The following is a 15,873-nucleotide window of genomic DNA, read 5'->3' as shown; positions in this document are numbered from 1 at the left end:
GGGAACAAAAATATTGTCTCTATACCCACTGCTGTGAAATAAACCATATAGAAAAAAATAAAGAATGCTTTCCCTTGGCAGTTGGTTGTAGCTTTATTCATTACGGTGATTTTCTTTTTTCAATGTTTTTAAACAAGAACAGGAATTAAAACAATGCTTGCTCTAAAGCCCAAGGTAACAACACTGCAGCCTTCAGGACTTCAGCTCTGTGGCTGGCACTGCAGATGGGCTCTGCCTGGCCTTTCTAGCCAATCCTTCACATCTGGGCCATTCGCTCATCTGGATTTGATCCCAAGGGGAAATGAAAACTGCACTTATCCTCTGGCTCCCTGTGGCAGCTACCGCTGAGCTGCTGTTTAGGATTATCTAGAGACCCCGGAGACAGATCTGGGGAGTGGGGTGAAACAGCTTATTTAAAGCACTGTTTTCACATATTCAGAGAATCAATCTATCATTTGCCCAGTAAGCGTGCTTTGTTTCTCTGCTTCCCTACCCAACCTGGGTTACCTCCCCTTATTCCTCCTGGCTGTGGATCCTGCTCAAAGCACTTCCCATCTCATTTTGCCTTAATCTGGGGATCACACAAATAGGGTATGACCAAACCTTACATGGGCTGCAAAATGATGTACATTTTAAGCCAAAGAGGTTGAAACTAAGTAGCATGATGAGAGTGGCTGTTTTGGATTAACCCATCAATGCTGCCTCTTCCCTAAGCCTCCACATCTTGTTTCCATAGCCAGCACTCAGCAGCTGTTGCAAAAACAACCATCTTCCCCGGTGAGGCGTGGTCGGTTTGCTGCTTTGCTGAGACGGCAGCGTTAGAAGGACTGAGGAGTTAGATTATTCTCAACCGATTCCAGTTTATTTGGATTCTACTCTCAGGTCAAGGGCAGAACAGATTAATCCTTACCCTAACTTACAGACTCCTTAAAAGAAAATTCTAGGCTTGAAAAATACGAAGTATGAGAATTAAGGTCCTGTTTTTCCAGGGAAGGCCACACTGGGCTGACGAAGCAATAGTACTATAAGCCAAGCTTGCTGCTGGGTACAGACTGATTTCCCTTGTCATTAACTTCCAATGACACAGGACACCTGGGCAGTCCCACTTCTTCCTCCTGACAGTCCAGCTGGAGCTAAGGAACAAGAAGGGGCTGAGTTGTTCCACTCTACACAGGCCCATAGTCTGGTGCCTTTGCTTTCCCAGGGTTGGGCTGAAAATAGTCGCCTACTCTAAAAGGCGATCAAAGTCAGGGAACCAAGTTTTACAGATGGACTACCCCAATGTATGAACTTCCCCCATGCTTCCTGGGATCATACCAGGGCACAGCTGATAATTAGGAACACGTTCCAAAGGCTGAGAAATGATTTCTTTGGATTTACATTCTTCTGTGAAATACGAATGCTGATTCAGTGAGTCAGTGTATGAGAAAAGATCCTCTTAAATGATACCATCTCTTATAAACACTAATTATTTTTCCCAAGTCTGGATTTCCTGGAAGTCACATCACTCACAATTAAGCCTGTTTTCCATTACTGCCATTTGAAGGCTGGTCTACTTCTAGCCTGAACCAGGGAATATGGACAGAACCAACCACAATTGATCCAACACTGCAGGAGTGTTTTATTTCAAACTCTGATCCCTGTCCTGTGGTGAGAAAGAAAATTCTGCCAGTTTGCTCCAGACAGTCCCTGCCGCAGGAAAAACTGGTGTCACACGTTCTCTGAAACATAGTGTCTTTCATCTGGACCCAGAAGGTAGATATACAATTTAAAAGAAGTGGGTCCAGGGCTGTGCGTAACAGCCACCCACCTGGGCCCGGCCATCAGCTGTGGTTATCGAGGATGAGGCTGCTGTAATGACCGCAGCAGAACAGGAGAGAACAAAGATGGTTCTTTCTACAGCGTGATGGAGATGGACGACTTCACAGCTCCCAGCCACCTCATCGCCCATACTTCACCCCAGGAGTCATTTTTGCCCTCAGGCTAGCTGAGACTTATGGGCCTCTCCTTGTGGCTCTTCATAGTCTTCCCCAGGTTTCAATTGGGGGCCAGGGATCATCACCGTCTGAAAAGCAGGAAGCTGAGTTATCTATCATCCAAGCCCCAGGCTCACCCACTCACCTTCATGCCCACCCCTTCCCTGGTGCTGCATCACCCCCTCTCTCCACGAGGGGGCGCATAACAGGACTGACAGCATACCACTACTGTGGCCTCAGCTCTTTCAAATCACGCAAGCTGCCTTACCTTAAGGATAGGCTGCTTGGGGGGTGCCCACGCAGGCACGACCTTGCCATGCATTCTCCAGCTTCCATAGGGGTTTGTCAGGTGCTTTTCAAAAACAACATACTCCAGGACATCCTTGGGCACACCTTCCTGTCCGTACATCAGTCGGCCAAACCGGTCATAGATGGCCAAAGTCTGCAAGGATGAAAGCAAGTCTGGCCAGTTCATCCTCAGAACTGTTGTGTCTGGTTTTGTTTTTTTGCACACAACCGTTTAAAAGACAACCATAACAAAACATTTTAATGGGTAGAAAAATTATCTCAGAATTCTGAATCTAGATTAACTGATCAACTATTGACACTTTACTTTTAGAAGTATTTTTGACTGGGGAGGGGAGGAGGGAGGAAGTTGAGACTAGGAAGGGTGGGAGAGAATATCCTTGCATCTGTCCTCGCAGAGCTAACTTCCAGCAGTAGGAAGGGTGTAGGGAAAGGGCAGGGAAGACCACAGTAAACCTGTCCTTAGAACCCACAGTCCTGGGGAGCTGTGGCCATAATTCCAGAGGTAGGTGCCCAACCTGAGTGAAGAAAAGCAGCTGGGAGGAAAGCAGACTGGTGACTCTACCTGCCGGGTATGCATGCGGACGGTGACCTGGCCATATACATTGCCCTGGTTCACCATACTTGAACAGCGAACCTGAACCACTTGGGCTGGCTCTAAAGACTCTACGAAGCTCCAGCGGACGGTCTTATATTGGAGGTCCCAGACCATGTCCTGAAGGCAGAAGAGAACAAGTTCTACTGAGTTTTTCCCTCCTTTTACGAAAGCTGGTGCTTCCTTCCACACCTGCTCTCTCTTCTTGCAATATTTCAACCAACATGCAACATTTCCCACCAAATGCTTTCTTTTCAACCATCCCAAGTTCTCATTGAACTATTGCTCAAGCCCACCTCACAACAACCCTCTTTTCATTTAAATCACAACTCAAGACCTACCTACCTCCTTGAGGACCCGTCTCCAAATCAATGAAAACCACACTCCAAACTGACAGCTTGATTTTTTCCCCTTTTTTATTGAGTTTATTGGGGTGATATTCATTAATAAAATTATATAGGTTTCAGGTGTTCAATTCTATAATACATCATCTGAATATTACATTGTGTGTTCACCACCCAACCTCCCATACACTTTCATATTCTGGTAATTATTGAATGTATTGCTGCTGATTGCATATAGGTTGTCCCCCTCCCCTTTTTAGCAGAGAAGAGTGGGATTTTACAGGGATATAAAATCCTACACTGCTGAGACTTGGTTAGCTATCCCTGTCCCTAGGGAGATAAGGCCGAACTGATAGAAACTGAAGTTCTTATTCTTGAATCACAAAGCCCCCCTCCTTGGGGGTCTCCCAAAGTACCTAGCACCCCTGTTACCACACCATATAAGCCTTGTGAATGCTCATTAAATCCTTTTTATAGTGTAGGCAAGTGTAGGCTGGCCTACCTTGGCCCACACCCTGAGCTCAAGATCCACACCTAAGGTTTCAGTACTGCTTGTTGAGGGACTTTCTCCTTCCTCATTTGCATGGCCCTTACCAAAGTCCACATCAAGTCATTATCATTCAGGCAAAAACTTCAGCTTTTGCTTTAAACTTCCTGCATTTTCAAAACTGATCTTACTTAAGAAAACCAAAGGTGATGTCTACAATACGCCCATTCAGCATCCCACAATTCTAAGGCTGAGAACCTACCGGAAAACAGTTTTCAGTTGCCAAGGTATGAAGTCGGTCATGGTCTGAGCTAAAAAAGAGATACATATCATTGACTCCTGCTTTTATGATACCCTGTATGAAAGTTGAAAATGACCCTGAGAATGAAAAACAATTCATTTTTACAAATATTTTCTTTACTCCTACCATAGGCCAGGTGATATGCTAAGTCCTGGAGACACAAGATGAACAGCAACCTGATTTACCAGAAAATCCTGAGCTCCACAGCCGAGTAAAGTTAGGTCTGAATCTCAGGAGCAGAAAGAAATTTCTCTGAAATTATCATATACATCCTTAAGATGGGCAAGAGATGCTGACATGGGGACTAGTTTTTGTTCTAAGCTGCAACACGGAACAAAACCCAACATAACAACAATCAAAAGCTCATCTTCTCTTCTTACCGCAGACACATCACCAGTGCCAACTGGCTGGGCCTTGAATCTTACACTGTCATCTTTGAACCTCGCCAAAGATAATCATCTATCTTTTCTGGTCCGTGCTACCCTCCCCCACGCCGATCTTTGTTACTGCCACAGTGTCCTAGTCATGCTGATTCTATGCAGTAGGAGTAAGAAAACAGATAGCAAACCCCAGCCTTTGTGCATACAAGATTTTAGGAAGATTCCTAACTGAGGAGTTTCATATAAACCTAAGAGTACAGATTAGTTTCTTTATGTACACATTCACGACTTTCCCTCACAGTTTAATACTTCCTGGGCAGTTTAAGTCTTTATCCCTTTAAAAATTCTTGACTCTAATCCCAGAATGGGTAAGGAATTAGTTCTATCTGCTTCCCTCCCACCTCTATTTCCAAGAGAAAAGATCCCAACTCATTTCTCCTGCTGTAGCTCTAGACTAGACTATGCTGAATTGTGGTGATAGCTACCTCAACCACTCTGTCTGGCACCTCTGAATGAACCCTTCCTCCTCACTATACTGACCTAGAAATCCTCAGGAGAAATAAATTCCCTTTTCTATGAGTTCACTTACTATTTTACAATGGAATTGACACTAAAAAATAAAGACATCTGCTTCTGGTAACATTATGGACTGAACTAATGTAAAACTACACCCACTATAAACATCTAGAAATGTAGGATAGAATATGATACACACAGACACACACACACACACACATTTTTAAATACACTGTCCTAGTTCACTAGAAAGATAGGTAAATCCCTAGACGCCAGAAAGGAAGAAGGAACAAACACCAGATGGAAAGAATACAATCTGCTACAACAGCACAAGGGATAACGAAGGGATCCAGAAATAGGGTCTGAAGACTAGGGGCTGGTTCCTTCCTAAAACCTTGGACCCTCCAAAAACAGGGAGTTGGAACTGAAATCCCTGAATAAAGTGATGACCATACGAGTCCTGCACCTGCAGGAAATAGAGACTAGAAAAATAGCCCACCAACCTAGAGATAATGCTTCTCTCTGTCTAGGGCTGTGCGTGGGAGAAAAAATAAAAACAAAGAAACTGAAAAATTAAAGCTCTAAGCCCACATTATACGCAAATGTGGATATGAAATTTATGGTGTAAGAATTCCTAAGCTAAGAAATTAACATAAAAATTGATACCTGGTCCATGATATCCCTGAGGTATCTGGCAGAAACACACACAAAACCGCTCTGGGAGCATGTTCATAACTTAGCTTGTTGAGGATTTCCTCAGAAGAAACATTCTCCAATGAAGATGAGCTTACAACTAAACATTTCAAAAGGAGACCTGGAATCTACCCAGTAAAAACAACAGACTCAAGACATTAAGCAAAATAATTGAATAGGAAGCTCTAGGGTTGGTCCCTCCATTGAAACAACTGGCAACTTAGAAAAAATGACCAGAACCACCATTTCAGAACTCTGGATTCTGACTGGACACTATAACAGCCAGGGGAGTGCCTGCTGAGGGGAGGGGCTAGTGATCTTGGGTAGAAGAACAATATGTGCAAACTATCTATCATCCCTCTTCCCTCAGCTCTATCATGACTATGGGATAGTGGCCTGTGTTTCTGCAGTGGATGGCTGGTGCTAGGGCAGATAGTAGGGACCTTGCCCTCCAAAATTTGGGCGTTGCACATTTTGGTCAGCCTGGTGGATCACAGAGACCAGAGCAAATGATGCCATGGTTTTAGTACTGCTGGCCATGAGACCATAATGGGTATAAGACAGGGGGTTCACTTACTTGTTTAGACAAAGGTGAGCTTCAATGAAGATATCCTTAGCTTTTTCAGGGAAGTCCTTTATTTTAAAATTAGCATCATATTCTCTTATCTTCCGTACGCTGTAAAATTAAGCGTGAGAATCATTTTTAAAGACTTCATTCAATTCTGTAACTCACAGCTTTATCTCCATTAATGTCTATCTAATTATTTATTCAGTAATTGTTTTTTAAATGTGTCAAGTCCTATGAATTCAACCTTCTAACTCTCATTTTAATTAATCATTCTAAAGAAAGACCAAGGTTTCTTATAGTAAAATTTCATAATTCTGGCATCAAAGAAAACATCCTATAAGCACTAAGAAAGAAAACACAGGTGTCATAGGAAGGCTCAAGAGTCAGAATGAGCCCTATGAGTATCGACCTATGAACCAGGTCACAGTTTGATTCCCAATCATGGTTGTGGGCTAAATCCCCAGTAGGGGGCATGCAGGAGGCAGGTGATCGATGATTCTCTCTCATCATTGATGTTTCTATCTCTCTCTCCTTCTCCATTCCTCTCTGAAATCAATAAAGATATATATATATATATATATATATTTTTTTTTTTTTTTTTTTTAAAGAGTCAGAATGAACCCTGGCTGGGTGGCTTAGTTGGTTAGAGCATCATCCTGATACACCAAGGTTGCGAATTCAATCCCTGATCAGTGCATGAATACACAAATAAGTGGAACAACAAATTGATGTTTCTCTCTCCCTCTAAAATCAATCAATAAAAATATCTTACAAAAAGACTCAGGCCTGGCTGGTATGGCTCAATGGTTGAGCATCGACCTATGAACCAGGAGATCACAGTTCGATTCCTGGTCAGGGCCTATGCCCGGTTGTGGGCTCAATCCACAGTGAAGGGTGTGCAGGAGGTAGTCAATCAGTGATTCTCTCTCACTATTGATGTTTCTATCTCTCTCCCTCTTCCTTCCTCGCTGAAATCAATAAAAACATATTAAAAAAATAATAAAACAAAATATGTGATTAAAAAAAAAAGTCCTACAAACTTCCCCGTCAGTATGGAATCAATAAAAATATTTTTTCTCTCTGAAATCAATTTAAAAAATATTTTTAAAAAATAATTAAGTAAACATATATTTTAATAAAATTTATTTTTATTTTAAAAATATATTTTTTAAAAGTCCTACAAACTTCAAAGTCAACTCCCTAATTGATGTGACAAAAACAACCAAAAAGGTTGAGATGCTAAGAATCAGAATGCCCATATTATTCTACATTAACTACAGACTCTATTACAGAGAAAGAAAACAATGTCAAATTGTTATGGGAGTTATATCCAATCCAATTAGCCCAAGATGATCTCTCTGGAATAAAGTAGCAACAAGAAATTTTATTCTAATATTAGCTCCCAGTTGTCTCAGACACCTACGACAACTGTGATGCCACATTCTTCTTCCATCGTTCAGTTTTCTGTGCCAGTCCTTCCTTTGAAAGAGGTGACACCCGAGCATCACCCTCTGGAGGAACATAGGGGTCAAAGATATTACCTGAAATGAGAGAAGGAGACACCAAAGAAAGCATTGAAAGACTGAGAAAAAGTCATCTTGAAGTCACATAAAATTAGGAGGGATCCTAAATAAAGTAGACTAATGAACTAGACTTTCATGTAGAGGGAATCATGTTACATTAGAAAAAATAGAATAAGGTAACCTAAGTCTCCTCTCAGAGCCTCAGTTTCTACTTGTACAAAATGGGGAAATTTCACCTTTGCCTTCGAAGAATAGTGGGAAAACAAGATCAAAGATGACCTCATGAAATACAGTGCATACAAAGTAAATCGTTATTGAGGCTCTATTGATCCACTGGTTTTGTGGTTAATTAACTAGTGTCGACCATAGTCCAAATCATTTTACTTTCCAGATGATCTCTGACAGAAGGGGAATGGGTCAAGGTCTCAGAAACACCATGCCTCACCTGTACAGGCCAGATGTATGGGGCGCTCCAAACGTTCTGGAGGAATGACAACTCCCGCTTTCCGGAAATGTTCTACAAATTCCTTTTCTGATTTGTATTTGGGTTCATAAGTAGGAGGTGTGAAACGTTTTTTAGTTCTCACTGGAACTACAGCTATGGACTGAGTCACCAGGACGGGCTGGAACGCAGGAAAGGTTAGGATATAGGTAAACTTGGAAAAAACTACTATCTTGAACAAACTCTAAGCAAAGGTCAAAAGGGAATATACAAAGAATGACTTAGGAACAATTATAAAGCCATCTATTGGGGGGGCGGGGAAGGAATGCATTACTACTTTAACATTTATGGGTGTTTCTTACTAGAAGCTAGTAAGCACCTTTTACTAACGACTCAACATTTACTAAAGGCTTCCCTTTAGTATTCTCCATAGTGCAGGCCTACGCCAACTCCTAGGGATACAGAGCGACTAAAGCAAGGCTTCTGCTTTCAAAGAAAACTTCAGTCTGATGGGGATTAAACACCGACCCGAGGCTGAAATGAGCAGAATGCTATTATTAAAGCATAAGAAAAGTCTTGGCATCTCTTCTATTTTATTTTATTTTTTACTGAGATTACATTCTGCTCATTCTATTGGTATCCTCACTGTAAATTTCAGTCATTATCGCTCCCAACTGGTTAATCAGCTGTTTAAAGGCCAGTTCCTTTTCTCTCTGACCATGAGGTTTGCTCAGGCAGGTACAGTGGCAGATGTTGCTCCATTTCGGACGTTTATAGAATCAAGGGGAAGCGAGCTCACCTTCCAAACCATTACCTTTAAACCCTTCCCGCCAAACAAACCCAGACCAAACCGCAGAACCTTAATCCCCGGGAATTTGCTCCCCTTCCTGGCCCTACCGAGGCCTTCGCTACTTAGCCACTTACTCAGTAGCTGGGTCCCCGTCTACCTTAAACTCTTCCCTCGCCTCGGAGTGACTCGTACCCTCCAAGCTCACCAAGGACAACTGCGAAGGGAGTAGTTCCCTCTCCCCTGTCCTCCTCCTCCAGCTCCTGGAGCCCTATCGGCCCCCTCCCTACCCACCTGTCGAGACCACCATCCTAAAGCCCTGGATAAGCAAGTCAGCCCCCGCGGCATGGGGGCAGCCATTTTGTCCGCGCAAAGGCTTCTGGGTTGGGGACTAAGAGCGAAGAGCCCGGGACCGGAGAGAAGGCGCGTAGGGTGGAGCTGGCTCGGGTGTGGAATTTTCCAGGGCGCGCTCCCCTCGCCGAAGTGTGAGCAGCGTGAACGCGCACGTGCGCGTGGCGTGTAGACTACGCGTGCGCACTGAGACGGCGTTGGGGGGAGGGGGGAGCGCACGGCTGTCACGCGCCCACCCGGGAGCGCTGGAGCGCGAGCTGCGCCTGCGCAGGAGGCGTGCAGGCGGCCCGGAGTTGCTGCATTCTTATGTGATTGGGCCGGCGCTGCACCTGGTTTCAGTTTGGAGGCTGATGAAAAGGTGTGGCTCTTCCGAGACCAGTGTTTTTTCCCAATGCCTACTTTGATCCCAGATAGGCAATCACGATTAGTTTCTGGGTTTGTATCTGACCTCAATGTGCTGTGACCTTAAACTTAAGCCCTAGTTTTCCCAATCTGTACTGTGTAAAGAAAATTTTTTCTTAATGTCAGATGACTAGTATGTTTATTGAACAAACATACTGGCTACTGCGTTTATTGAAGCAAAAGACACGTGGGCGACGAAAACATTTCTTATCTGTCATTTTGGGACAGAGGGATGGGGTTAACATGAACAAATAATAGCTTACACTTAGAAATGTTTACCGGGTGCCAAGCAATTTTCTAAGCATTTACATGTATTAATTAAATTACTTTTCACCACAAACAAGAGTAATATTCTCCTTTTACATAGGAGGTTGGGTCTTAGAGAAATTACAAAAATTAAGATTGGATGCTAGCCCTGGCCGGTTTGGCTCAGTGGATACAGCATCAGCCTGCCAACTGAAGGGTCCCGGGTTCAATTCTGATCAAGGGCACATGCCTGGGTCTCGATCCCCAATGTGGGGCATGCAGGAGGTAGCCAATCAATGATTCTCTCTCATCATTGATGTTTTTATCTCTCCCTCTCCCTTCCTCTCTAAAATCAATAAAAATAGCCCTAACCGGTTTGGCTCAGTGGATAGATCGTTGGCCTGCAGACTCAAGCGTCCCAGGTTCGATTCTGGTCAAGGGCATGTACCTTGGTTGTGGGCACATACACAGTAGGGAGTGTGCAGGAGGCAGTTGATCAATGTTTCTAACTCTCTATCCCTCTCCCTTCCTCTCTGTAAAAAATCAATAAAATATATTTTAAAAGCCCTAACCGGTTTGGCTCAGTGGATAGAGCATCAGCCTGCAGACTGAAAGGTCCCAGGTTCGATTCCGGTCAAGGGCATGTACCTTGGTTGGGGGCACATCCCCATTAAAGGGTGTGCAGGAGGCAGCTGATTGATGTTTCTAACTCTCTATCCCTCTCCCTTCCTCTCTGTGAAAAATCAATAAAATATATTTAAAAAAATATATATATATATTTTTAAAAATCAATAAAAATATAATTTAAAAAAAGATTCGATGGCTAATAACTGGCAGAACTGAGATTCAAATCCAAGCAGTCTAATTCCAGAACCCATGAACTACTAGGCTGTCCTGCTTCACATTCAGTTGTTTAAGGATGCATGACGTTGGTATCATCCTGGAAAATCCAGTGCTGTAATCATTGCTGAATGGCAAACACTTTCCACTTACCCATAGGTTCTTTTTTTAAAAAAATAAATCTTTATTGTTCAGATTATTACAGTTGTCCCCCTTTATCCCCCCCATAGCTCCCCTCCACCCAGTTCCCACCCCACCCTCTGCCCTTAACCCCCCCCCCCCCCCCCCACTGTCCTCAACCATAGGTATACGCTTTTTGTTGCCGGGTCAAAGGTCATACACATGGAAAATGTGGCTATTTCCATCCACAACGTGTCCCTGTGTTCGGAAAGGTCTCTCACGACTTGTTCACGCTCTACTCAGAAAGGGTACAGAGACATGTAACGGCTTTTTAAAATAACGTGTCCTCTTATGTTTAAAATGAGGATTTCGCTACCAAAAGTGAGGAGAAAGCAACACTACAGCTGCTCTCGCCCCTCTCGCCCTTCGGGTGATAGTTGTGCTTGGGGCTGCACTCTGGTTCGCAGGCCGTCGTCGACAAAGCTGTCCGGGCGGTTTGCGCTGTTCCGCCGGCTTCCCAGGGGCCATCGGAGCCTCGCAGGGGCAGCTTACCCATAGGTTCTTATCTTATCCTGACAATTAGTGTTTCTTGAGCACTTACCTACAGTATTTTGCAATGAGTCAGAAACTATGGTATGTACATAAAGAGCTTACTGGCTGGAATAGAATTGCTACAAAGTTCCGGGTAAAATGCTAAGGACTATGAAAGGAAAGAGAGAGATTACTTTTGGGTTTGGGGATCACATGCATTGTCTTAAATCTTGACTTCTCAACTCTACTGCAAATTCTTCAAGGGTAAGAATTCCCCTATCAGCCCTAGCCATAGCACTGAACCTACAGCGTTACACACTAGTAGCAACATGAAGTTAGTTGCCATATGTATGTATTAATTAAAGAACATATATCATTAAGCAGTTAAATTAGAGATATCTAGTCATTTCTTAACAGACTTCTGTCAATCTATGCCCCAGAAAATAAAACATGAAATTTTTATTTTACTTGTCTCCTCACCGAAGTGAAAAAAACACCACTCCACTGAGTAGTTATTGATTAATACGGAACATTGATATAATCTGTCTGGGATTATTTGCTCCACTGTTGAGTTTATGTTGGCCTCGCATGGTAGCCAACACATCACAGATCATCCTCTGCCTGCCCTCTGATCAGCTTCTCAAGGAATGCAAATTTGTTTCATATCAGCCTGGATGAAAAAATAAGGGAAGTTAACATCATTTAATTCATTCTGAGATGAATGAATGAGCTTCTCTTTTCCTATTAGCTGCTCTTTTGGAAAATTCATATCTTTCTATCTCATTAACTCCATGGAAAATTGGGAGCTGTCTGCTGGGAAAGTAACACCACGGGATATTTCTTAATTCTGTAACCCTAGTAATTCACATTTCAGAAAAAGCAAGAGAAGGGAACTCGTGCAAGTAGAGGGAGGAATAAAGTGGTTAGGGGCTCAGCCTTGCAAAGGACAGTCTTGCACATAATAGACATTCATGTATTTATTCAATAAATGAATATAATCCCAGATGAAATATGATGAAGCAGAAGGCAAAATTGATTTCTTATTTCTCCAAATTTTGAAATTTCTAAACGGAGCCAAAAAGAATGGGATATCTCATAAGCAGTGGGGGCGTGTACTTGCATTTATCCCCCCTTCAGGGGCAGGTGGCATCTAAGATGGAAATTCCTGCAGTTCTTTCTGGTAACCTGCATTCTAAGAGGAGCACAGTTGATTCAAAAAAGAAAAATCCTTCTGGAGAACTGAACGAATCTGATTACAATGTATTTATTGATTACAAATGCAAGCAATAGGCTTGCCATGTATTCCTGTTGTACTTCCTTCCCTGAGAGCATGAAGAACAGAATTGAATTCTCCAAGATAAAGTGGCATAGAAAAGCCAAGAATTCTGACTTTCTAGGAAATGTTCTCCAGTGATTTCCAGCTAACAATGTTAGCAGGGCTTCTTTGTCACTCCAGGAGTTAACTATCTATGACGCTCACGTAATGGTTGAGAATGCTATAGTGCCTAAGTTTACATCTTAGCTCCAGCTCTTCTCCTCACCTATACAAAGGGGGTAAATATGTACCTAACTCATAGAATTGTTATTAAATCATTAAATGAGTTAATACATGTTCCCATTCTGGTTAGTTATGGCCACTGCTTCCAAGCCCTATGACTCTGGAAGGGATGTACAGAGCCTAGCAGAGTCCTGCTACGTGTAACTGCTCTTTGTGCTGGACACAGATAGCATCCCTGCCCCCAGAGTCCACCCCAGTGCAATGTCCCTAAAGCAAGACAGCTCCTAACCCAGATAGGCCCTGGAAATCCCCAGGAAGCCCTGTGTGTTAGCTGTGGCCCCCGAGGGAGCAGTTCTCACCTCTGTTGGAACTAAGACCACCTAGAGGCAGGTCTGTTTCCAGGTCCAAAGTGATTTCTTATTTCTGGGCTGCACGACTTTCTTCTCCTAGCTGTTGTCCTTTCTCATCTGTCCTCCCACTCAGCCCGACTGCTGAGGGCAAAGGCCTTTCCCTTTGCCATTTCTGCCTGCCTCAGACTCCTTATCTCTAAAGGTATGTTTAGAAAAAGATACTGCTCATTCCAGCTCAGCCAGAAAAGAAGTCCATGCTGCCTGCTCTTGAAGCTAGCTCTAGAATTAATCCCTAGCCTCTTCTTGCTCCACTTTCGCCCCAGCTGGCTAAATCGAGCAATAATCCTAAAAGGGAATTTCAAGCTATTTGTGACACCGTCTCTTCCCCCTCCTACTCCTCCCCCCCCCCCCCGCCAATCCCCCCCCCCCCCCCCCAAGAGCCATGTTTAGAGAAGAGAGAACAAAGCCCCTGGATCAGAGTAATCTGTTTCTAACCCACTTCTGCTCCCAGGGATTACCTCTGCTGGAGGAGGGAGACAGAAAGGAATCTGACGACACACGTGAGCACTGGGAGATGGGGAAGAAGCTCCAGGGGTGTCAGAGGGCTGTAGACACGGGGTTCAGAAGCCTGGGAACTGTTGTCATGTGCTGGGGTGCCCTGTAAAAGCAATTCCTAGAGTAGTGTTTGGCAATAATAGGCATTCTATAAACATGTTGAACAAAAAATTGGAAAGTGTATAGATTCTGGGCAGACGAAGGAAAAACAACTTTCTGATTATACCTACAACCCCATGTCCTTATATGCACATCAATTTATGTCTAAAGTCAATAAATATAAAAGTGTGATGCAGTGGGAAGGGCTCCGGGTTGGGAGGCAGGGGACATGGGTTCGAGTCCCACCATTGCTGACATTGACTGACCCTGCCTTAAAGAAAGTCACCTCACATCTCTGACCACTAATTTTCCTCATTTTTTAAAAAAGTCACAATCTAGAGCCCTAAAAGCCTCCAGTCTCCTGTGATGTGTATTTAGCTCTTATTAATAATGCACAAAGGCCTGAGCTCATTTATAATACACTGGCAAGGACTCCCTTTGGGGCCCCTTGTGAACCAAGTGCTTAGCATACCTTTAGTCTGTATTCTTCTGTTCACCAGCCATGGACTCTGACTTACAAACATGTACCTTCCAGCTGACCATTCTTTTGGGATGCTCTCCAGCTCTTTGGGGTTGAAGGGAAGCTGTGTGAATGCAGAAAACTTCCACTAGAGGGTACCAAGGCTGCACGGGGATCTCAGACTGCAGGGAGGCCTGTGCAAACCCAACAATTCCAGGATTTAAAATACCTACCTTTAGAGAGTTAGAGATCTCTGCCCATTGCTCTTTATTTGGTCTGCTCCTCACTGCTCCTGAAGGAGCTTTAAGAAATCTCTACTATTTTGACTTGATTTGACTTTATATCAAAGACAATTTGGTATAATGGAATCTCTGGGGACTCTGGTAACCGGTACAGACCCCACGACTTCCAAACTCTATGAACAAATCACTTTAATCCTCTAAGTGATTGAAGTCTCAGTGTACCCCTCTGTGAAATGGCGATCATAATAAAACTTACCTGGTAAGGCTGTTGTGAGCACTGCTACGTGAAATCATTTATGGAAACGTGTGCCTGGTAGACATTAGGTGCCTAGAATGGTTTGGTTTTTTGTCTTGGATGAGAGGTCTAAGAATTGCCACCAACTGGGATTGATGGTGATGAAAGAGAGATGGATTTGCAAGAGCTGAGACTTTTGCAAGAATTGTGACTTTTTTTTTTCTCTTCCATTTGCTCTTGAGTCTTACAGGATTTCAGGCTAATATTACTTGGTCCTTCTGAGCCTTAGCTCTCCATCCTGTTCTATCATCTGTGTCAGCCCGGCCACGATGCTCTTCTGTTCTTATCCTGATTCCTCAGAGGAGAATGCAGTTTCTACTTCCTCTTCACCTCCTAGACAAATGTCTCTTGTATTTTGCCCTGTTTCCTGAAGGGATAGATCTCCACCTGGTTCGGTTCTTCCCCTTCCTTCTCACCTCTCTTAGAGTCACTTGTGGGGTGGGATGGGCCATCTGTTTCTGAGACTGAGCAGAGGTTCAGGAGAGAGGGAGGGAGAGTGTGTCACGGCTCGCACGTCAGCAGACACAGTACAGCTGCAGGGCAAACCAGGGTGAAACAGCCAGCCAGAGGCCCCAGGGCAGGCAGCCGTGAGGCCCGCCCCTTGGCTCCCTTCTCATCTCTGTCTCACCCCAGGAGGTTTCCTGGCAGGAGTGGGAGAGGTTGGTATCGAGTCCTTGAGCCCTGACTCATTCCCTGACCTAGTTGGGTGTTACCCAGTTATCTCCCAAATATCTCCCCACGGACCTTTTAGCAACACAACAGTGTCATTCCCAGAAGACAGAAGAGACAGAAGAGAAGAGGAAGCGGAACACCTATGTATTTCCTCCCCAGCTGAGGATTCCAACAAAAATAAAGAAGTTTATAGTCCTCATGGTTCAGGTATCACCCAGGACATGGGTTATAAAATGAATAAAATCATCTCACATTGCTACACTCAGAGGCTGGCTATTTCCCAGAGTGCTTTAT

General features: G+C 43.8%; 1 protein-coding gene across 1 annotated transcript; it reads right to left on the bottom strand.

The window, feature by feature from the left end:
• Positions 1–1,597: 1,597 nt before the first annotated feature.
• MRPL45 (mitochondrial ribosomal protein L45) lies at positions 1,598–9,351 on the bottom strand. The gene is made up of 8 exons (XM_070393583.1): positions 9,213–9,351; positions 8,135–8,312; positions 7,590–7,707; positions 6,176–6,274; positions 3,971–4,019; positions 2,848–2,997; positions 2,245–2,418; positions 1,598–2,065 (listed from the first exon to the last, which is right to left on the bottom strand). The coding sequence occupies exons 1-8, from the start codon at positions 9,276–9,278 to the stop codon at positions 1,979–1,981; spliced, it is 921 nt and encodes a 306-aa protein (XP_070249684.1). The 5' UTR covers positions 9,279–9,351; the 3' UTR covers positions 1,598–1,978.
• Positions 9,352–15,873: the final 6,522 nt, after the last annotated feature.

The sequence above is a fragment of the Myotis yumanensis genome, unplaced genomic scaffold (assembly GCF_028538775.1).
Source record: "Myotis yumanensis isolate MYYU_CA2020_CCGP unplaced genomic scaffold, mMyoYum1.0.hap1 SCAF_16, whole genome shotgun sequence".
Lineage (NCBI taxonomy): Eukaryota > Metazoa > Chordata > Mammalia > Chiroptera > Vespertilionidae > Myotis > Myotis yumanensis.
The sequence above is the reverse complement of the archived record's forward strand: the minus strand, read 5'-3'. Positions and strand labels throughout refer to the sequence as shown.